General features: G+C 34.8%; 1 protein-coding gene across 4 annotated transcripts in view; it reads left to right on the plus strand.

The window, feature by feature from the left end:
• The window catches only part of LMTK2 (lemur tyrosine kinase 2), a 103,351-nt gene that overhangs the window by 40,036 nt on the left and 40,083 nt on the right, over positions 1–23,232 (plus strand). Inside the window, exons 3-8 of one of the 4 annotated variants that reach the window (XM_020965364.2) lie at positions 2,041–2,185; positions 3,461–3,490; positions 5,979–6,055; positions 10,154–10,272; positions 11,090–11,177; positions 22,930–23,063. In XM_020965364.2, the coding sequence (XP_020821023.1) occupies positions 2,041–2,185; positions 3,461–3,490; positions 5,979–6,055; positions 10,154–10,272; positions 11,090–11,177; positions 22,930–23,063 (593 nt within the window). The remainder of the gene's footprint in view (positions 1–2,040; positions 2,186–3,460; positions 3,491–5,978; positions 6,056–10,153; positions 10,273–11,089; positions 11,178–22,929; positions 23,064–23,232) is intronic. The other 3 variants (XM_020965365.2, XM_020965367.2, XM_020965368.2) reach the window with 3 other exon arrangements.

The raw sequence follows: 23,232 nt of genomic DNA on the forward strand, positions 1-23,232 counted from the left end.
TTGATAATCTTGATCTTTCGTTGTTCCACTGATTGTTGTTATTATATCTAGCTCTGTAAAGTTATCCTATGGGAAGCTTGGTATAGCACTGAATCTGTAAGTTAATTTCAGTAATATTGCTATTTTCATTATATTGGCATGACCCACCCATGGACATAGACCATCCTTTTAAATGGTTTATTTCTGTAAAGAGCATTTTGTAATTGTAACTGTATAGGTGCATTGAATGTGCTTTGATAGATTGACTCCCTTATAGCTTATGCATTTTGTGGTTATTTTGCATGAAACTTCCCATTCTGTTATTGTTTTCTGGATTTTGTTGTTGCTGTGTAGAAGTTCTGTTGATTCTTGTGGGTTTATTATATAAACTACTACTTTAACAAAGCTGTTGTCTCAGTTTCTTTCCTGATTCCCCTAAGATTGTGTAAATAAATCATCATACTATCGGTAGATAAACATAATTTCATCTCCATTTTACCTGTCTTTATGCCTGTAAGTTCTTCCTCTTGTCTTATTGCCATTGCTACCTTTTCTAGAGATGTGTCAGGTAACAGTGGGGAAAGGGGAAAGTCATGTACTGGGGAAACTTCTGGTTTTCTCACATTGCACATAATTTTAGCTTTTGATTTTAGATAGATACACTTTATTCTGTTAAAATGTATGTCCTTCTGTGTCTATGCTTTGTAGGATTTTTAACAAAAATGAGTGTTGTCAAAGGCCTTTTTGCCATCTAGTGATGTGGTTTGGTATGTTAACTCTTGGTCTTACATTGAACCACCCTTGTATCCCTGGTATGAATTCAACTTGATCATATTGAATGATTTTAAAAATAATTTATTATGATTTTTTTGACCAAGATTTTATTTTAAAAATTTGAATTAGTATTTATTAATAATATGGTACATAATGTTATGCACCCCCCCAGTTTAGATATTTGAACTGTCTATATCTCATAAAAGGAATTTGGTTGAATGTTTTTCTTCACAAATTTTGAGAATAATTTTTGTGTATAGATATTAATTGTTCTCTCAATCACTTCACATCCTTCTTTGTTGTTTCCTGAATTTCAAAGGTGCTATCTTCAGATAATTCCAGCTTTTGACAGTTATAATTAAATTCAAATTATACAGAATCATTTTACACTAGTCATTGTGGTTCAAGTCTTGACATAATTCTAGAGATCAAAGATTTTATAACTAATTTATTTCTTTTTCTATAGAAGCTACTTTTCAAAATATCTTTTATATTTATTTTTATAAAAATCAACAATTGGAAATGGAGAGAAAATTAAAATAATTAAAATATGAGGAACCTGATTTGACTTGCTTTATTGGGATCTGTGAAAATGTTCATTGAAAATAATTTCTCATTTTATGGTTAGCGTCATATAAATGAATGGAATGATGTATTTTTAAAGTCATAAATATTTTGGAAATCTAAGTAACTTTTAGATGTAATCTTTTTGTATGCATGAAGGCAGTATGCTATAGTGGTTATGGGGGTAAAAGAGTCCTTTAAGTTAAGAAGATCTGTATTCAAGTCCTGCTTCTGGCAGATTAACTGAGGGACCTTTCAGTGACCAGGCATAGTCTTCTGTTTGTTTGGTTGGCATTGCTTCATAGAACCTCACAGTAGCAAGAGAAATCAGAAGTTCTCTGAGTCTTCTGCAATCCAAGTGATAATAGAATTTATAATTTTCTGACAGTGTAATTTAGTCATGTGTTTTCTTTTTTTTCTTAAACGAATCCATTAGTTCAAGGAACTCCCAGGATGCTAATTCTCTCCACTAGAACAATTTAGCAACTCCTTTATATCTCACTCTTTTAGAGTTGTCTTATGTAATAAAAGGAAAAGTGACTTGCTCTTGGTCACACAGCTAACAGAGCCAGGACTTCTTTTGACCTCCAAGGTGGGACCTCTCTGTTACTTTGCCATACTACCTTTCTGTCCATTTTTTAGCTGTGAATAGTCAAAACATTTCTTATTAATAAATCAGCATAATTGATATGTTTATTCTCTTCTACCCCAACTTTTTTTTAGGAGTTTGAAGATAATTTTGATGATGAAATAGATTTTACACCACCAGCAGAAGATACACCCTCTGTTCAATCTCCTGCAGAAGTTTTTACACTTTCAGTTCCAAATATTTCTTTACCGGTTCCATCCCAGTTTCATCCTTCTTCAGGTAATATTATTGATTTAATTGCTGTCCTGGTGTCAAGATTCACTCATTATTCTGAATGAAATCTAAAGAATAAGAAAACTTCTATCATTGCTGGAAGCTGTACCAATAATCAATGAAAATTGGAGGTGGTACTTATTTTATAATCTCTGTTCTTTTTATCTTTTCTACCTTCCAAAGACTATTTTTTGCCATGAGTTAATTTTTTGTGCTGCCATTGTTCAGAGATCAAAGGGGAGAACTTTATTCTTAGGAGAATATGAGTTCTGTTCATAAAAGGAAATGAGCACTTATTGAGCTCCTATATGTGGCAGACAGTGTGCTAAATGCTGGGGATATTTTAAAAGGGGCTGGGGGGGGCAAAAACATCCCCTGCACTTGAGAAGCTTACATTCTAAGATAGCACACAAAAGGGAGCTAAAAATTGGGTATGGGGATGGAGGTATCTGGTGGGTGCATGGTTTTGAAGTTGAGAAGTCAGGAGCAGAGCTAAGAATGAAAGAATGAATGTGGCTGACTCACCTGGGCCCCTCTTTTTCTGTTAGCATGGATAGTTAAAGTATATGACTACTCTTTGCTGTATTGTGATATAAAAACATAGATAGTAGAGTAAATTACAAATATAGTTCCATATTAACCACTTAAACACATTAAAGTATAAAACATTTTCTTTCCTAGCTCATAAACTCAATTCCATCACCTAACCCCAGACTTTGAGTCATTATTCAATTCAATAAATTCAATTTAGTAAACATTTATAAAATGCCTACTATATATGCCAGGTACTGTCAGCACTGGGGATACAAATACAAAAAAAGACAGTCCCTACCCTCAAGGAACTTCCAGTCTGTTTGAGGATGACAGCACCCAAAAGGAAGTTGAAAAGTCGGAGTGGGGGTGGGTACCAAGGGTACTAGGTGCAGGGGCATAATATAATGTTTCGTCGAGTCAAAACCAAGCAGAGCTGCTAATGGAAAGCAAGTGGAGAGTTACCTAGAAAATTCAGATGCCAGACTCCTGTAAAGGAAAGTTTTGGGAGGAGTTTAGTGCTCACCCTCCAAATCTTAGTAGCCCACATTATTTCTGGCTCCCAGGCCTAACCTGCCCACTTCCCATTAGTCTTTAAAAAGTTATCCCTTTTTTCTTTTTTGGATGTACTCCTTTAGTTTTAGGTCAGAACTCTTCTCCTGGTCTTCTGACCTGTCAGTGCAGCCAGTATTTGTACATTCTAGGTTCTACCCCTAGAAAATGTTTGATCAATCTTTCTTGTAATTATAGGCACTCAGCCCCTTACTGAAATTCTTACAGGTGAGTTGTGCATTGTTATCTTGGGTTCTGTTCTGTCTGGATCAATGCATCCTTTCATTCTTTCCTTAAGTTTTTAAATCCTTAAGATTTTACTAAAAAGTCCCCATAACTCTTTATTAATTCTTCCTTCTTTCACCTTCTATCGCCAGCCCAGAAACCACATCCCTTCAATAAGATTCTCTGTATCCCTTTCTTCAAGAATCACATAGATCAGATAGTCTATTACTGTGTTAAAAATATGTATATATATCTTTTTGCCTTGGAAAATCCCAGCATTGTTTTTACTTATAACAGTTAAAAAGTAATTAAGGTCTTATACTTAACTTATTATCACATTAATTTCTGCCTCTACTACCAGGAAGTTAGAAACTCTCTTGCTCTTTTTATGTTTTGGTCTTTGTATCTTTAGCACCTACCATGGTGCCTTGTATAGTAGGTAATTAATTAATAAATGTTCATTGAATTTGAATTGGTATTGCCCTTCAGTGCACCGTAGAAAGTGAATAGATCTGTTAGTAAGATTGACATCTCACAGTCAACATTTGGGGATCTATTTGGTTGAATCCTGCAGATTTACTGCATGTTATAAATTAGCTATAAGAACTGAGTGATTATATGGGTAGAAGAGCATATCATTAATTGTACCTTCTACTCCTTAGGTTTCAGTAATCCCTTTACAGTAAATTGATGTAATAAATAGTTAGAAACAAAAAAAAATCTATTGTGATTATGTAAGTTTACTATCACAAATGTGTTCCGGTGCCCCAGGCATTTGTATTAAATGTATAATGAATGGCATTTTGATGTACAAATTCCTTTGCATTAATGGAGCCAGAAATATTTAGTATAACTCAGTTATTAAACTAAGTTGCTGTTAAAAGAGCCAATACGTGAATTGGAAAGCTACATCAAATCTATATTTAGTGTTAACTAGGTGGCGCAGTGGATAGAGCATGGGCCCTGGAGTCAGGAGGACCTGAGTTCAAATCTGCACTCAAACAGTTGTATATAAAAATATATATATATTTAGCAAAGTATTACTGTAAACATTTTCTCAATATACGTCAAAAACTATTTAGCACACTGTTGTGTTTGGTAAATCTCTTTTAGGTGTTAGATTTTTTTCCTATTAAAATTCAAGAGACGCATCATGGTATAGTGAGTAGATAGTGAACTGAGTTCAAGTCTCACCTCTGATACACATTGGCTTTGTGACTCTAGGCAAATTACTTGACCTATGAGTGTTTTAGGTTGGTCAGTAAGAATACAAGTTGAAAGATATAGATCTTTATTGGTAGAGGGAGTTTTCTCTATGGGAGATTCTCATAAGAGTGAAGGCTCAGGAAGGTCTGTTCCAAAACAATACTAATACAAATGCCTAAGGTTTAAATGGAGGGTTTGAAATTGTGGGATATGTTAATTTACTGGGTGTTTATTTTATGTTCTTTGCATAGAACTACACTTACCTTTCCCATTTTTGAGAGGCTTATGGTATTTAAGACCCCGAGCTTGGTATTAGGGATACAAAGATAAAAAATGACAGTGTCACCTTCAAGAATATAGTTTTAGTGTATAGTTTTAGTGTAGTTTATGGTGGCAGAAGCTAAATTGCAGAGGATTAAGGATTGAATTGATAGTGTCATGGTTATAGTAGTTCAAATTACTTATTTGGGAAGTTTGGCAATTCTAATATTTAAAATGAAATATCCTAATGTTATTTGCCCATTTACCTAATTGTTATATTTTAATAAATGCAGCAAATATTTCTTAATCATCTAATAAATGTAAAACACTGCTAGGCACTAAAGATGTGAAGACAAAAGGGAAACAGCCCCTGCTTTTAGCAAGCTTATACTCAGCCACATTAGGAAAAACTTAAAACAATACATAGTTTTTGTTATAGAATGTATGCTTAAAACTCTGGTCAGTGTCGTGACTAACCCCAGCTCCAAAGGACAAACTCCAAAGCATGCTTTCTGTCTCTTGACAGAGAGGTAATAATAAAAAGATACAAAATGAAATATTCATTTTTAGACATGGCCAATATGTTGATCCATTTTGGTCTACTAATTTGTTACTGAAGAGGGTTTTTGAAATTTCTTTCTAATTTCAAATTATAAAGGAGAAAGGGGATAGTTAACATATAATATAATGCAGAGGAGAAAAAAAGAAAAGCATAAATAAGTAATTTTTAAAGCTCAAAGAAGAGAACAAAGGGAAGGTTAGAGGGAAATAAAGATAAGCATGACAGCTTGTGGAACTAATGTGCTGAAAACTAGTAAGTGAAACAAATAAGTTGTACATAAGTAGATTCATGTACAGTATTCTTTCTCATTTTTGTACATAGAAACATTCATATTTATTGATATTTGTGTTCAACAAAAAATTTTATTATATGCTTGATGACTTTGTTACTTAAATTCTGGTGACCTTGAAAAAAAATTTAATATGATGAAGGGGGATGTGGTTTGTTTTTTTTCCCCTGTAGCAGAAGGAGTGAAGTCTCAAGTTGCACGCCAGAGTCTAAACTATATCCAAGAAATTGGAAATGGCTGGTTTGGAAAGGTAAAAATTTAATTTCTGAAGCTTCAGTAGTGAAATTTTGGTTTTATGACTGATTGATCTACATCCTTCATCATGTAGAATTCCTATCGGATGTCATAATCGAAAATCACATATATCAGAAAATCTTATATGAATCCTATACTTTTTTATTCCTCACATTTTAAAAAATATTTCCACAAATTATGTATTTGTGTATATATCAAACAATTTTCTAGTTGAACTTTTAGTGCTGGAGAATCATTCTTTTTCTACATATTTCATTATCTGATAATTTTTACTTCTCAATGTTCCTTCACCTCACTAGTTCCCAGTCTTACTTACCATCTATTTCTGCCTGAAAGCAGGATTTTTAGGTTCAGCAACCTTGTGTTTAGGATACCAAAATGACCATGATTGACCACTTGAGTTTTATATTAGAGATTATGGGATGGGGAGAAAGAAAAAAAGTCTTTATCTGAAATTCTTTCTTCTAAGTTTCTCCAAATTCTCACTCTTTAGCTTTTTGTATTTTTTTTAAAAGAACTATCAATAGTTCTTAAAACCTTAGAAATACAAGTAACATCCTGTTGTAACAATATGACATATATTGATCATATAGTATGTTTGAGACCTAGAAGGAACTTTCCTCACAGTAGTGCTGTGAAATTCATAGTACAAGTATTGTTACCCCTGTTTACAGAAGAAGCAACAGATTCTGAGGGGTTAATGACTTCTCTATCATTGCATGTACATAACGTGTCAGAGTAGTATACCTGACCCTGGCCTCCTAATTCCCCTTCCATTTTTTCCAGTATTCTGTACTTTGTAATGAATACCATTAGAAAGAACCATTCTTGTGTAACAAAGCTTTTGATGCCTTTTTGTTTTTATATTATGGTCATTTTTGAGGAGTCTTCCTGTCTCAGCTTAATCCTTCTGTCATGACAAAGAAAAACATTTCAGCAAAGATATCCAGTAGTGTTCACATATATGATGTATACATTAATCTATCTTAGTATTTCCTAATCTTTCTTCCATGAATAGGGAGTTTGTTGGGTTTTTTCCATCACCAGGACCTTCACAGGTTTTTCAGTTACTCAAAGGTCAGTTTCCTTTTAGTGACTTTATCATCGACATTGCTGTAGTCATTTTGTATATTATACTTTTGTTTCTGCATTATAAAGTGAATGGCAGAGAGAGTACTAAGTTAAGCTGAATTATAATTGAGCATTTTAGAATTCTTTTGGTTTGTTTTGGTCTTAACCATCTCAGTTATTTTTTAGATCCTTTTACTTCTCACCTTTCCCTACCTCAGTTATCTCAATACTTTTCAATTCCCAAGCTACCTACCAAAGTAAAATAAAAGTTAAAAGATCAAGGAATTAGGATGTGTACATATGTACATGAAAGGATTTGTGTTTTTACTACTGCTCTTTAGTTTCTCACTCTTTTCTATGTTACTGTGAGAAGATTGGCCACTGAGTAATAAATTTTTTGTCACAGCAATTCACAAAGATATAGAAGGTTTGCAGTATGTATTGGTGAAGGGTATGTCCACACTGTTCAAATCATGGACCCTTGAAGTAGAAATACTTTCTCTATAGTGAATGGCATTGCTAGGTCATACAAGTCAGGTATGTGACTTATCACGATATACTCATTAGAATAAAATTTTACTACAACAAAACCATTTCAAGCACCATAGAGGTGCTTGACAGGTAACACCTGAGGAGTTAATTTTGCAGATTGCAAAGAACCAAATATTGACACAATGTAATTCTACTCACTTCCATGCCAGTCTTTTAATTTTGCATGTTAGCGTCATTTTCTGGTTCTGCCTTCTGGATCAAGCAACATAAATTTAATCCCTCCTTTTCATGACAACCTATCTAAAATGATATTTGATGACACCTTTATATCTCCCCTAAATGTTCTCCATGGTAAAAACCTGTAGCTTCTTCAATAATTCATCAAATAGCTTATTTTCTAGTTCTCACAATATTTTGATTGCTTTCATATGTTTGTACTCCATCTTGTCAATTTCCTTCCTAAATATGGTGCCCAAAAACTAATCCAGGTGTGATATTACAGAATATAGTAGGACTATAAACTGCTTAGTTTTGGACACTAAGCTTCTATTAATACAGTCTGAAAATGGCTTAGCTTTTTTTATTGGTAACATCACATAATTAACTCATATCAAACTTTCAGTCCACTAAAATGTTTTGGTCTTTTTTACATGAGCTGTTGTCTATCTAGGCCTCTCCCATTTGTATTTCAGTTTTTATTTATTCAATTTTATAATTGAGTCCATTCGCTTAAAATCTTTTCATATCTCAGTTTTGTCATTCAGAATGTTCAGTGTTTCTTTTAGCTTGGTCTTTGACAAATTTGATTTGCATGCCATTTATATAAGGTATTGTTAAATGTTGAACAGAATAGGGCAAATAACAAATTCTTGTGACCTTCTACTGGATACCTCCCTCTAAGCTGTTGTAATCTTACTACTCTTTAGGTCTCATTTTGGCGTTCTGAGCATTTTATTATGTTAGAGTCCATTATTATATTGTATTATATTTCTATCTTACAAGGATCTCATGAAAGACTTGGCTGAATGTCTTGCTGAATTCTAGATTAGTATGTCTTTAGCCTTCCTCTGGTTAACCTGTACAAGAGCCATGCCATAAAGGGAAATTCGGTTTGTCTCCATTATTGAAGATTACACCTTGGCTCATAGATTTCAATTGTCTTTATCCCTTCCTTAACATTCTTTTTTCCCTTAAAATAAATTAAACAGCAACAATTTAAAAAAAATCCTTTTCTCCCCTGACATACTCATTCATGGCTTAAAATCACAAAGATCAGCTTCCTTTTCTTTATTGACTTACTTTATTTACCACATTGGTGGGAGTCTTTTTTTCCCCCGTATATTCTTATTACTTTAAAAAATCAGACCTCAGTTCATTAGCAAAGTTATGTAGTGTACATTTTACCGACCCTTTTGTTTACCTTCAGATATTGTTTGCTTACTTACAACCCTTTCTACTTACAGGACAGATTACTAGTTTATTCAGCCAGCAAGTGAAATAATTTAAAAATACTTACAAAGAAAGCATTTTTCATCTTTGATCATTTTGATCTAAAGCCACATTAGCTATTGAGTTTAATTTATGTTATCACTTTTACCTTAATTACCATTTTTCATACTTTACCTTGTAGTTTTTTTACTCAGATCTGCTTTTCTTAAATCACTTCTGTTAATCCTGTATTTCTTTAATGTTTTATAAAATTCAGTTAAACTAGTTTTTTTATGCTTTATTTTTATTAAGGATTTTTAATTTGTGTTTTGTTACTCTAACGAAGATGCTCAGTGTGTAGTTTTAGGTACAAAATAAAGACATACTATTTCTGGAATGAGATGTTTATTATGTTTAGAATATATATCTAAAGATTTGCTACTTACTTGCACCCAAGAAATGAGTACTTTTATCCCTTTATAACTACTTGCCACTTCTAAAACCCTAGTCTGTTGTCTTATGACTACTTAGATTTAAGCCTGAGGTTGTTAAGGCCTATGTCATTAGAGAACAAGATCTAGCAGATCCTACCCAATTAGAAAGGTTTGCAGCACATTCTAGTGACTGTTAGGATCAGTCTAGCAAAATTTGGAGAGACACATCAACACTAGGCTGGACAATGGATATTGTCTTTTGGTCATAGTCATAGTAATTTATAAAGCATAGAGGACATAGGGGACCCAGACAAATTAAAAATCAGATCCTTTGCATTATTTAAATGTAACAGAAAAAACTAAAATAAGCCTGTCAAAGTAAAATGTTTCTGACCAATAAAATTTTAAAATAGCCCTGTAAACTGACCTGTTAATTGATATGTTTTGCCTAATAGAAAAGGTATTTATCTGTATATATGTTAGAATAATTTGCTTCTTTCTGAAAGAATTATCCACAACTTTTCAGTGGTGATTTAGAAAAGGAAAAGAAAGGACTGTTGTGTTCACATCTTATTTTTCCCCCATATTTCAGTTGATTTTAATCAGGAAATGAGATTTCCTGTTCTAGTTTGGTGGGATTTATATAAGGAACTATTCTTTGTTTCCAGGTTCTGCTTGGGGAGATTTATACAGGCAGCAGCGTAGCAAGAGTAGTAGTGAAGGAGTTAAAAGCCAGTGCGAGTGCAAAGGAGCAAGATAAATTTTTGAAAAATGGAGAGCCATACTAGTAAGTAAACTTTAAGCTGTGTAATGATGTGAATATGTTCTGTTGAATGAAGTTTTTTGTTTTTTTAATATTGAAGATACTTTTCTTTGTCTCTTTTTAATGTTAGTATGGTGTCTTTGGTGGGAAATATTTAAAGAAATTTTCATACTCTATGGCAAAACATTGAAAGGATATAGTATTTGCCCTAAAAATAACCTAGCTATATTAAATATTGAGTTATAATTCTATAATTACATTTGCTAATGTATAGTGGTACTGTAATAAAGGCTCAAAATTGAACCTTTCTATGTAAATTTGAATTACTCTCCTTAATAAAAAAAACATTCAATGAAACATAGAAATGTTCTCTTTACAGTGGGCATTACTTTATTAAGAAGTTATGTGTAAATTATAAATAGTTTCTCCTGATCAAAAGTAACATACTTATCTTGTTATTTTTAGTTTGCTATTGCTGTTTAAATTTGATTTAGAATGCTCTGGGATGGGGGGGTATAATGTTGGACTTAAGGGCAGGGAGTTGAGTGGAGACAATTGATTTCCTGCCCCTCACACCTGCTAGCTCTGTGACCACAGGCAAGTCACAGCCTCTGTGAGGCCAGGCAACTCAGTAACACTGACTTAGAAAGAGGTTGCAATCTATATAGGTAATGGGAGTTCCCTCATATCTAAAATCACAAGTCCTTAACATATTGGTATGTTATGACTGATTTACATTTGATTCAGTGCAAAAAAAAATTGGAGTAAAAGCTTGTGGGAGTTTTATTGGCATGTTTAGTGATGAACATTGATTTGAGGTTGTTTTTTTTTTTTAATATAGTATTCTTCAACATCCAAATATTCTTCAGTGTGTTGGACGATGTGTGGAAGCCATCCCATATCTTCTGGTGTTTGAGTTGTGTGACATGGTAAGTTTCAGGAGAGAATTTAAGTTCAGATTTTTAGAAGATTTTATTTGAAAGACATATGACATATGTGAACTTGGGGGCCAAATACCAGTTTCACCACAATGTCTTGCCTCAATTTCAGGTGCTTTGCTGGTAATTTATTGAAAAATCGTAACTAAGCTTTTCTGGGAAGTATTTATTTACGTGTTGCCACTGGAGGAGGAGTATCTTGTTAGCTCTTATACTTCCTGGACTCTGGGCCTTGAGGTCAAAGAATAACTTGGTTCTTCATGATATAATAAACAACTTGATCTTCCACTCCTTGTATAAGGCTACCAAAGAAATGGATGAGCCCAAGCTCAAAAGCTCAACTCAACTTTGTGGATAACTGTGGCAGGGTGGTATTATTAAGTATCTATTAACTGTAACCTTCCACAAACAATTGTAGGTACTCCTATCCTTTGTTCTACATATGCCTCTTCCACTTCCTGTCATGTAAACTTTTTTTTTTGGCTGAGTAATTAATATACTATTAGGCAGCTCACTAAAGCTGAAAGGGTCTAAAACTTCTTCCTTCCCACCTAATAGATTTGTGCAGTTAACCTCTCTTCTTTCCTTGTTGTTCTCTCTGTCTCAGTTTTCAGCCAGATTCAGTAACTGTGACATTTAAATCCAATTCCTTTGCAAAGGATGGATTTTCAACCTGTCAGTGACTACTACTTATATACATAATCCTTAACATTAACTCTTCCTGCAAATCGTCAGTTCTTGGACAGTGCCTGTCTTCTTAATTATTTTTGTTTGACATGCTCCCCACTGAATTCCCATACACATATGATTTGCAATCCTGAGTCTATCCCTATATTAAAATCTTGTGTCCAAAAACAATAACAAAAAAAAACTAGAAGAAATTTTCTTATATCCATCAGATTCTGGTCCTCATCCAAATGCATCCTTGACACATGATTTAACATTCCAGTAGAGTGCCAAGCAACTTGTGCTAACTTTTTAAACAGCAATTCTGCTCTTCCTCTTAAATGTCACATAGGGTTAATTCATTCATAATTCTCAGTTTTATAGATACAAAAAAAATGAAGTAATGAGAACTGTGTTCCTAGTTGTTACCATGACCTTTGCCTACAAAACATGCCCATATTTTAAAAAATTTATTTTTACAAGCTTTTATCATTTCTTTCTCCTTCTACCCCCCCAGCCCTGTTGAACAAGAAAACAAAAAGAAAACCTTCATAACACATACGCATAATTCAATGAAGCTTCCTGAATCCATTTTCTCCTTTCTCCAATTTATCCTCCACACATCTGCCAAAGTGATTTTCCTAAAGTACAGCTCTTACCATGTCACTCCCCATCTCATTAAATTTACTGGTTCTGTATTACCTCTAGGATTAAATATAAACTCTTGTTTGACCTTCAATGCCTTTTTACAATATAGCCCCATCTGACTTTCCTTACTTTATTCTTCTTTATGGATACTACAGTCCAGCCAAACTGGCTGTCTTACCATTCCTCACATAAGCCGTTCTTTCTCCCATCTCCTTTCTTTTTCACTGGCTATCTCCCATGCAGTCTTTCCGCACCTCTGCATCTTTGAATCTTTAGCTGCCTTTAAGTCTTAACTCAAGCACCACCTTCAATATGAAAACTGTCCTGACCCTTTCAGCTGCTAGTAGCCTTTCCCCCAATATATTATATGTACATGTGCTAGATTAGTAAGCATCTTGAGGGCAGACATTTTAACTTTTGTTGTTAGATCTCATTGCCTCAGCAACATGCCTTCAAAGTATTTAGTAGACTCTTAATTAAATGCTTATTGATTGATATTTTCATTTAAATTTCCTGATGGAGTTTGAAATGTTTTAGTATTAGTCATGAAGATAATTCATTCCAAAGAAAAGTGATTTGATGACCATAATTTGTTCAGGATTCTTCCTGCTGCTTTAAGGAAGTGATACTCTTGAGTTGTGTGATATTCTGGAGTCATATTTGAGATAATTACTAGACAAAAGTCACATGAGTACTGTATTAGAAGGAATTCATATGCCTTTAGTAGCATGGTGTGAATTGATCCATTCAAAGTAAATTTAATAACTTTTGATAAGGCTTTCATTTTATTGGGAGATCATTTAATTTAAGTGCTGTTAGTTTCCTTGATAAAAATAAGATGTCCCCAATCTTACCCTTCAGGCCACCCTAACACAAACTCTGCATTTAGCGACCATATTTTTTTTTCCAGGTTTTGATTTAACTTTATTGCAATAACATGCCAAACACTGTCATACATAGTCCTCAAATAGCATAACCTTTTAAATACAAAAATGAGCTATCAGAATTTTGAACCGTAAATTAAATAAATAAGTGGAAGGCACATTACAAATCATAGTTAAAAAAAAACAAAAAGACCCCACCATTTTCTTTCAAGTCCATGTACTAATTACATCTAAAAGAAACAAAACCAGTACAATTCACTATGTACACTGTATGATGATTGTTTCAGGGATAAACCAGATAAGGCCCAAAATGTCACTTGTTGGTAAGAACCAAGTTCTTCATGTACACATGTAATTGGAAATTACATGGTAGTGTATGCAGATTGAAGCATTGAGGGGTCATAATGCAGATGTAACTAGAAATCCTGTTTTAGAGCTGAGACATTGTTCAAGGTAAACATTTTATCTGCATCTGTAAGTGACAGGTAACATTTTCATATGGGCATTAGTTTTCCACTGAACCGTGTTGAAAATGCTGAAATACAAACACTCCAGGTTCCAAGTATCCTCTTGATTTCCATGGTTGAAAAGAATGGATTCTGACAAACCTCATAGCATTCACTGAAAAGCTAGTTTCTTCCACATTTTGCCCTCAAAAGCCTTTTACAACATCCAACATACTAGGGATCTTCACTGTTAAAGCCATCTGTCAGTTAACTTCAGGTTGTTTTGGAAAGCGTGGACAACAATTTTCATACAAGGTGTTCAAAATACAGCTTGTCTCTAATGTCTACAATTCATTTGGCCAATTCACTTGTACCTTGATTGAATTCTGGGATCTGCAGGTTGCAGAGGTGAAGGATTGGGCTCACTCAGCAGGAGAGGTTCAGGTGCCTTCTGCCCAGACAACCTGGTCAGGCTGGGGAAGAGGGATTCTGGCCATAGGACAGACAGGGAGCAGACCACTGACAATCTTGCTCCGGAGTCTTGCTCTGGGGGGTGGCCGGCAAGTGGGGAGCTATGCTGGGGCTGTGGCAGCAGTGAAGAAGCACTCAGCAAAGGTGTGAGCGAGGTGTACGAGTTAGCTGGAGGGTCCGAGCTCCGCTCGCCAAGAGGTTCTCCACTGCTCTTAGCTACCATATTTTTCAAAATGTTGGTTGCCTTTCCCACCTCCCCCATCTTTGCCCACACAGTAGTTTAAGCAGACTTTCATGTAGCCAAGCAATATGTGTTTACTTTTTTAACAACGATCATAAATATGTATATAAATCTGTATATATAAAACTATCAAAATTATGATCTGTAAACTTTCAAAATCCCCAGAGCACTTCTTCCTTTTTTCATCACTATTAAATAATATACTAGATACCACAATAATAATAATAATGTTATTGCATATAGCACATATAGTTCCAGAGTGAAAATGCAAATGCAGAATTTCATTTGGTCCTCAGAACATCTTTGTGAAATGGGTAGTGCAAATACTGCTTCTGGTTTACAGATGAGTAAACAGGCTCAGAAAGATCAAGTATGTCTTGCCCTCAAATTGTTGATTGTGGATCCGGGAATAAAACCAGTGTCTTCTTTTGTATGTGGAGACTAATTAAGCTTGTTTTCTAAATGTATACAAACCCTGCTGTAGAGTTTTGCTTTCAATTTTACACATTTCCCATTATTTCATATAGTGAGCACTCTTTAACTGAAATAGGATCAACAAGCGTTTATTAATCACCTACTATGTGTTAGACCCTGTGCTAGGGAGACAAAGACAAAAGGAATTGTCCCTGCTTTCAAGGAACTCACATTCTTTCAGGGAAGATAATGTGTGCACATAAGCATATACAAGCTGAATAGGAAGTTTGGTTTGGTTTGGGATGGGGAGGGAATATTAATAGGGTTTCTAAGAGAGGAAAGTGAGGTGAGGTTGCATTCTAGGTAAATGGGACAGTCACATATACAGGTCACTAACAGGATGTGTGATGTCATGTGTGAGGAACAGCAGGAAGCCCAGTTTGGCTCGAGCGGTGAGTAAAGGCTAGGAATGTGGGCTGGAACCAGGCTGTGAAGGCTTGTAAATGGCCCTCTTCGCCAGTCCAAGGCTCTTAAGGTCATTCCTCTTGCTAGGCTACACTCCTTCCAACTCCCAGCCCAGGCTGTTGTATCTTGCTCTCTTTTTTTTTCTTCAAAGTTAAATTCTCTTCATAGGATGATAGGATTTAGAACTGGTAGGGACTTTAGAGCTCATCTATTTTCAAACCTGCATTTTGAGATAAGGAAATTGAAACCTAGAGAGATTAAGTGACTCCCCTAAGGACACACAGGTAGTAGCAGGTGTCAGAACTAGGGAGTACTGGAGTTTATAGTGTTTCCTTTAAGCAGCTCACTTTCTAATGGGGAGACAATATGTGAACAGCTATGATCAAACAAGACACGATCAGAGTAGATAGTTGGGGGCAGATAGGAAAGACCCTTTGCAGAAAGTAGCATTGAGCTGAGTCTTGAAAGAAGCCAGAGAAACCAGAAGGTGAAAATGAGGAGGGACAACATTCTAGGCATAAGGGACAGCCAATGGAAAGGCACACAACTGGGACAGGATGTCAGATGCAGAGAACAGGAAGAAGGCCAGTGCAGCTAGATTTTAGAGTATGTGGTGGAGATTAAGGTATGAGAAAACTGGACGTAACAGGAAGACTCTGGAGTTCACTGAGTATCAGACTTCCCTTTAAGAAAACATCTGGGCTTCTTCCATTTCCGGGAGCTAAGATGGTGGAGTAAAAAGGTAGTCGCTCTCACCCTCCCATATCAACCTCTGAAAACCCAGAAAATATCACCCCAGAGGAAAAAAAAAAGCCCTGGGACAGCTGAACTAGAAGAAAGACAGACAGCAGCCGAGCAAAACAGGTCTCCCAGTGTCTCAGCAAAAATAAGGGAAGCAGCACTATAAAGGGCCCAGGTGGATAAGCACCCTGCAGCATTCATCTGAAAGGAGCCAAAGAAAGCAATCTAAAGTCTTCATAAAGCTCCAGCCTTGCTGATTCCAACACAACACCAGATAAGGTGTCGGAACCCCAGGAAGAGATCCTGAAGCCCGGGTGGTAGAGCAGGCAAACACCAACACCTGGACCTCCCAGTGCCTCAGTAAGGGTGGGGGAACCAGTGGAAACTAGCTCAGAAAACCACCAGGTTCCTTGGCCCTCTACTGCAAAGGAGTGCATTAGCAGAAATGAGGGAAGCAGCATTGCAAGGGGCCCCAGGCAGATAAATACCCTGCACCGCCCATCTGAAACGAGCTGAAGAAAGCTAAAGGAAAGGAAAAGCAGGCAACCTATAGAATTGCCTGAAAGTTCCAGCCTTGCTGATTCCAGCCCAAGATGAGGTAAGCTGCCAAAACCCTAGAGCCTCCAGTTGCCACCATAAGAGGCCCCAGCACATAAAGCCAGTGACCAAGACCTAGGCTCCCAACACAAGAAGTTTGGGTCAGTGCCCTCTGTTCCCCAGCAGGAGAGCTCAATCTCTTTAAAGGCCAGGGAATAAAGAAACCATGAGTAAAAAGAAACGTTCCACAGATTCATATTATGAGAAGAGTGAAGATCAAGACAGAAATTCTGAAGAGGACAACATTGTCAACAAACCCACATCTGCAACATCAAAAGGGAATATGAACTGGTCTGAAGCCCAAAAAGCTTCTTAGAAGAGCTCAAGAAGGATTTTAAAAGTCTAATGAGAGAGGTAGAAGAGTCCTTAAAAATACAATTGGCCAATTGGAAAAAAAGTACACTGAAGAAAACAAGTCCCTAAAAAACACAATTGGCAAACTGGAAAAAAAGTACACTGAAGAAAACAAATCCCTTGAAAATACAATTGGCCAATTGAAGAAAGAAGTACAAAAACTAACAGAAGAAAACAATGTTAAAAACTAGAATTGGACAAATGGAAACTAATGACTCTATGAGAGAGCAAGAATCAGTCAAACAGAAACAAAAAAAATGAAAAAATAGATGAAAACATAAAATACATCATTGGTAAAACAACCGACCTGGAAAATTGATCCAGGAGAGACAATTTAAAAATCATTGGACTACCTGAAAATCATGATAAAAAGAAGAACCTGGACAATATCTTTCAGGAAATCATAAAGGAAAACTGCCCTGAAGTCCTAGAACCAGAAGGTAAAATAACCATAGAAAGAATACACCACTTACCACCTGAAAGAGATCCCAAATTGACAATGCTAAGGAATATAATAGGAAGCAGCCGGAAAGAAACAATTTAAATATCTTGGAAGCACAATCAGGATTACACAGGACCTTGCAGCTTCTACATTAAAAGACCACAGGCAGTGGAACATGGTATTCTGTAAGGCAAAGGAGTTTGGATTGCAGCCAAAGATCAACTACCCTGCAAAAATGAGCATGATTTTTCAAGGGAGGAGATGGATATTCAACAAAATAGGGGACTTCCAAACCTTCCTGATAAAAAGACCAGAACTCAACAAAAAATTTAATCTTCAAGTACAAGATTTAAGAAAGATATGAAAAGGTAAATGGGACAGAAAGATACAAAATGTTGTTAATAAGGGTGACTGTTTACATCCTACAAGGGAAGATGACACTTGCAACTCTTGAGAACTGTGTTGTTATTACACCATGTTAAAGGAGTAAACATAAAGGGGGTGAATATTAGTTGACTTTGATGTAATAATAAAAAAAAATCTAATCAAGTGGGTTAAATGGATCCAAGTAAGTGGATTAGTCTGATCTTAGAAAATGTACTGAGAAAGGAGGAGGCAGACAAGGGTAAATTACATTACAGGAAAAGACAGAAAATCCTATTGCAGCAGAGGGAAAGAAGAGAGGGGGTGAGCATTGTTTGAACCTTACTCTCATCAGATTTGGCTCAAGAAGGGAATAACATAGTTCAGTTGGTATAGAAATCTAACTTGCCTATGGGCAGTAGGAGGGAAGGGGAAGAAAAGGGAGGGGGATAGAAGGAGGGAAGAAGCAGTAAGGGCAAAGGGGAAGAAAAGGGAAAGGGATAATAGAAGGGAGGAGAGACTGAAGGAGGCGGTGGTCAAGAGCAAAACACTAGTGAGGAGGGAAAAGGAGAAAGGGGAAAGAAAAGCATCAATGGGGAAAAAAGGATGGAGAAAAAGACAGTAATCATAACTGTGAAAGTTGAATCGCTATGTTTTTTTTTTTCCTCTTCTGTTGAGTTTTGTTTCTTCTTTCTGATGGCTCCTCCTATTGGTTTTAATTTTTACTTACAACTTCACCAATGTGAAAATATGTTTAATAGGAATGCAAATGTATAGCCTGTATCAGATTATGCGCCATCTTGGGGAGGGTGGCTGGGAGAAAAGGGGAGAAAAATTTTAAACTCAAAAGCATATAGAAGTGATTGTTGATAAATCAAAATAAATTAATAAAATAAAAAAAGAGGTTAAAAAAAAGAAAATATCTGGGGTGTGAGTGGAGGATAGATTAGAGTGGTGAGAGAGTTGAGGTGATGAGAATCTCTACCTGCTGGCAGCTGTGTGAGTGGAGAGAAGGGGATATTTATGAAAAATGAGGTGAACGTTCAGGAAGTTCTCCTGGGTAATGTAGCCAGGGTCTGGTAAATTCTGTCCCTACAAAAATCTTTGAGTAGTTGTTTATTCTGCTTTATGGACATTTAGCCCCTTCTTTTTAGTTCTTTGAGCTGAGCTACATCTTTCTGTAAGAACATCTTGGATCCTATTCTCATCACTTGTATTCCTGTTTTTTACTTTTTATCATTATTTTCCTTTTCTAGTGAACTTTCTTAAACTAGCCTTTCTTTGATGAATTAACTCATTCCTACATTCTCTGACTCTTCTGCAACCATAAGTTCACTGTAAAAAAGAAAACAACCTAATTTTTCTCAACAAAAAATTTCATATAAGTATTCCCTAAGAATATTTAAAGTATTTATGATCTCACATGTGTTTTATGTTATATTGGTCTCTACATCCATTTTCCCTATATCAGATTGCTATTTAGTCTAGCATTCTAAAGTAGAGATACATTTTGCCATATGTAATATTTTTTAAAAACCACTTGTTTTATTTGGGAACATATAGAAGTAGAGTACATTGGGGGGGATATGTACATTCTGAATTACTTTGTGAATGTTACTTTACCTATACTGTACATTTAGAATTATAATTAAACTAGGTGAAGAAATGGCATATTCATTTGTTTAATAATTGTGAAACCTTCATTTTCACCTTTTCTTTTTCCCATTCAGTTTTTAGATTGAAAATACTTAATTCAGTATAGCCTACTATAAAAATTAAGTCTCTCAGAACAATTTCTATTCATTTCTCTAGAATTTTTAAAAGGTATTTGAATAATTCTTTTTCAGTATATTTGAAATGAGTAATAGACATTAGTTCAAAGAAACCTAAAGTAACATGTTGCTGCCCGTGACATCTTAATGTAGTTGCTTGCTGCCCTCTACAGTTAGGTATGGAAGATTACAGGTTTGTGGGAATTTTAAAAATTCAGATTTCTCTAGGGTATTTGATTTTCATCTAGAATATAAATCATTAAATGCCCATTTTAATTAATTTTTTCAAAGTAGAATGTGCCATTCTAAAGTCTTTCCAACCCTACCCCACCCCGTTTTTAATGAAACAATATAATATAATACAATACAATACAATACAGGCCTGGCCCATACGTATTATATGGGGGGAGTTAACATTGTTTCATTTAAATGATAATGAAAATTTATAACTGGATGACCTCAGCATTTTCCAGGAGCTAAAAATCCGAATAAGGACTGGCAATTCTGTAATTGAACAAACCGATATGAACCAGTTGCTGTAATGTGAAATCTGTTGAAACCGAAGACTTTATGCTGAATTTACCATGTAAATGCTTTTAAACATAGAATTGTTTCCTTCTGGATCCCATTGGTTACAAAATAATTATGAGCAATCAACCAAGTACTGGCAGTGTTGTAATAACTGGCATATAGAATCATCCCTGTATCCTGGTCAAATGTGGAATGTCTTAACTTGGCAGAATATCATTGGAAAAAATTATATCAGTATTAAAAGAGAAATTTTTTCCATGTTAAGGATTGCAATTACCATCTTAACATAGTTATATAAGTTTAACAAACTTTTACCTTAGTATTTTGGGTTTTAGTGACATAGGAAGGAAGAAGGACATTTCAAAAAAAAACAGTATGTGGACATGAATATCCTTTAGTGACATTTTTAAATGACTGCTGCCACCCTGCCATTTCTCCTTCTACCTTTGTAGTAGAAGGCACTTGTGAAAAATGTTAACTGTTTGGCAAAAGCTATTGTTTATTTTGATAAATAGCCAGATATTACAGAGCATAAATCATCATGCCCATAGGTTTGTGTTTGGCCTCTTTCATTGATATATCTGATAAGATGCCCTTATAGTTAAGAAGTCTGAGTAATAGATTGGATTTTAATATTCCATTGAAAATGTAGATATACATCTTTTTTCTTGTTTGATTTCCAAATAGATTGCCTTCAAGTGTCCTCCTTTAACCTATAACCCTGTGATCATTTGCTTGAATTGATTTAATTTTCATTAATCAACATTTATTGACTTCTGCTTTTCGTAGAGCAATGTGTATGATGGTGGGATTTTTTATTTTTTGATTTTGTTACTGCCTTTGAGGTTATTACTCATTTAAGAAGATAGAGAAAAAGTCGTAAAAGTGATAAAAGAGAATTTTAAAAGACATAAATAAATTCAGTGTAAAATATATACCTAATTCCTGAGAGAGTGGGACATTTAAGACTTGCTTTCCTTGTGAACAAAAACAGTGTTTGGCTTAAAAATTATTTTCAGTGAAACACCATAATAATCCAGCAGTCTTTTCTAAGAGCTGTAATATATTAGAGTTCTTCAGAGCTTAACTAAAATTTTAAAAGAAAAACTTCCGTGCCTTTTAGTTAGCATTACCTTTTTTCCTTGATTTTACACTTCTCTTTTTTTAAGTTAAAATTGAAACAAAAGTATTTTCAGATTTCCTTCCCAGTGAGAAGCTGAGAATATAGTTGTCTTCATTTTTAATATGTTCATTTGTTAGATCTAGTATAGATCTTATTTAATCTAATTATGAAAAGTTTAAATTTAGAATCTAATCAAAGTTCAGTAAAAGTCTAAATGTGGATTTAAAGTCATTATCAAAAAACTGAAGATATAACGTAGAAATGTTCTCCACTATGATAAATTCCTTTTTTCTTTAGGCAGTATATTTTGAACCTCCCTGATCACTACTTCCCCTCATATAATTTTTGAAACTACTTTCAACAATAATTTACATTCCCAGTTGTTTAACTGAACATGTTAAAAGAAGTTCCAGTGAATTTGGAGAATTATGTGGTGGCAACATGGGAGTGACTTAGTGTCTCAGACTTTAAAATTTAGGTAGTTTTAGGGGCATAAATGCAAAGTTAATTTTATCATCTTGTTTATACTTTTTTAATCAGAATTATTATCTTAGTGAAATTTTTTAATTCATGGGGAGAGATAGTTAAGGGAAAATACTTGTCAGAGAATCATGTCATTTCAAGAGAAGCTAGACTTTTCCATCACATAGCAGGTCCTAGGTAACCTATTGGACCACCTGAATAAATTGTTATTGATTCTACCTCATTCTTTCCCCTTCCCTTTCCTAGTTCTATAAATTGGTCAGTGTTAGATTCATGAGGATACTCGGTATAATAGAGTGGCAAGAACAGTGGGTTGAATCAAAGGACCTGGGTTTGAATCACAGTTCTACTTATCTCCTGTGTGACCTAGCACCAATGTAATTTACAAGAGTGTTGTGAAACTATAACCTAGGTTGGCCCCAAAGAAGTGTTATGAGAAGGTACCTTCCTTACTTCTTTACAGAAATGGTGGGAACTTTAGATATAGAACACTTTCTAATAGTGTCAGACTTTTTTGATATGTCAGCTAATTTTTCTGAACTATTTATTTTCCCATCTCTTTTTTCTTTGTTATAAGGAAAGGCAAAGGAGGAAAAGATACATCAGGAAATGCAGGTTATGTAAAAACAAAACATATCAATAAAAAAAATTTTTAATCTTTATATTCCCATTTTCAGTTTTCTTGTCTGTAAAATGAGTTGGATTAAGTGCAGGCCCATAATTCTGCATTTCTGTGTTTTCTGAGTTTGGTTTAAAAGTCAAACCTATGTTGTAAGTAATGCAATAATGCAGAGCTATTAGTTTTGGGGGTTTTTTTACTGTTGTGCATATACTATTTCACGTATGGCTGGATGAAGAAGGTGATATGATGGTACTTATAAGACAGCAGTATATATTTAAATTGTGTTTTGTAAGAATCATTATTTTTGATTTAAGACTTGATGAGTTGGAGTCTTTTAAGTTCATTTATTTTATAACTGCTGATAACCTTGTTGATTGATGTTAACCAAGTAATGTGTTTAGTTGCTGCTTTCATCTTAAGTATCTCTTGGGCATATTTGGCATTCAAAAATAGTAACATATGTTAATTAATTTTTTCCAGGGTGACCTAAAAGCATATTTGTGCAGTGAACAGGAGCGTATTAAAGGAGATTCACAAATAATGCTGCTACAGAGAATGGCCTGTGAGATTGCTGCTGGACTTGCCATAATGCACAAACATCATTTTGTACATAGGTAAGATCTTCTGATTTGAGGACTGGTTTTATACCACTTTGTTGCATTCTGGGGAACGTTTAACTTTCTACAAAGGTTATCTTACCAAAACACATGAGGTAGAGATGGCAAAGTAGAGAATTTCTTAATCTGTAAGTATGGTTTCAGGTAAAACTGTATCTCTCTTTCA

This window comes from Phascolarctos cinereus, unplaced genomic scaffold (genome assembly GCF_003287225.1).
Source record: "Phascolarctos cinereus isolate Bilbo 61053 unplaced genomic scaffold, phaCin_HiC Scaffold_4;HRSCAF=312, whole genome shotgun sequence".
NCBI classification, from domain to species: Eukaryota; Metazoa; Chordata; class Mammalia; order Diprotodontia; family Phascolarctidae; genus Phascolarctos; species Phascolarctos cinereus.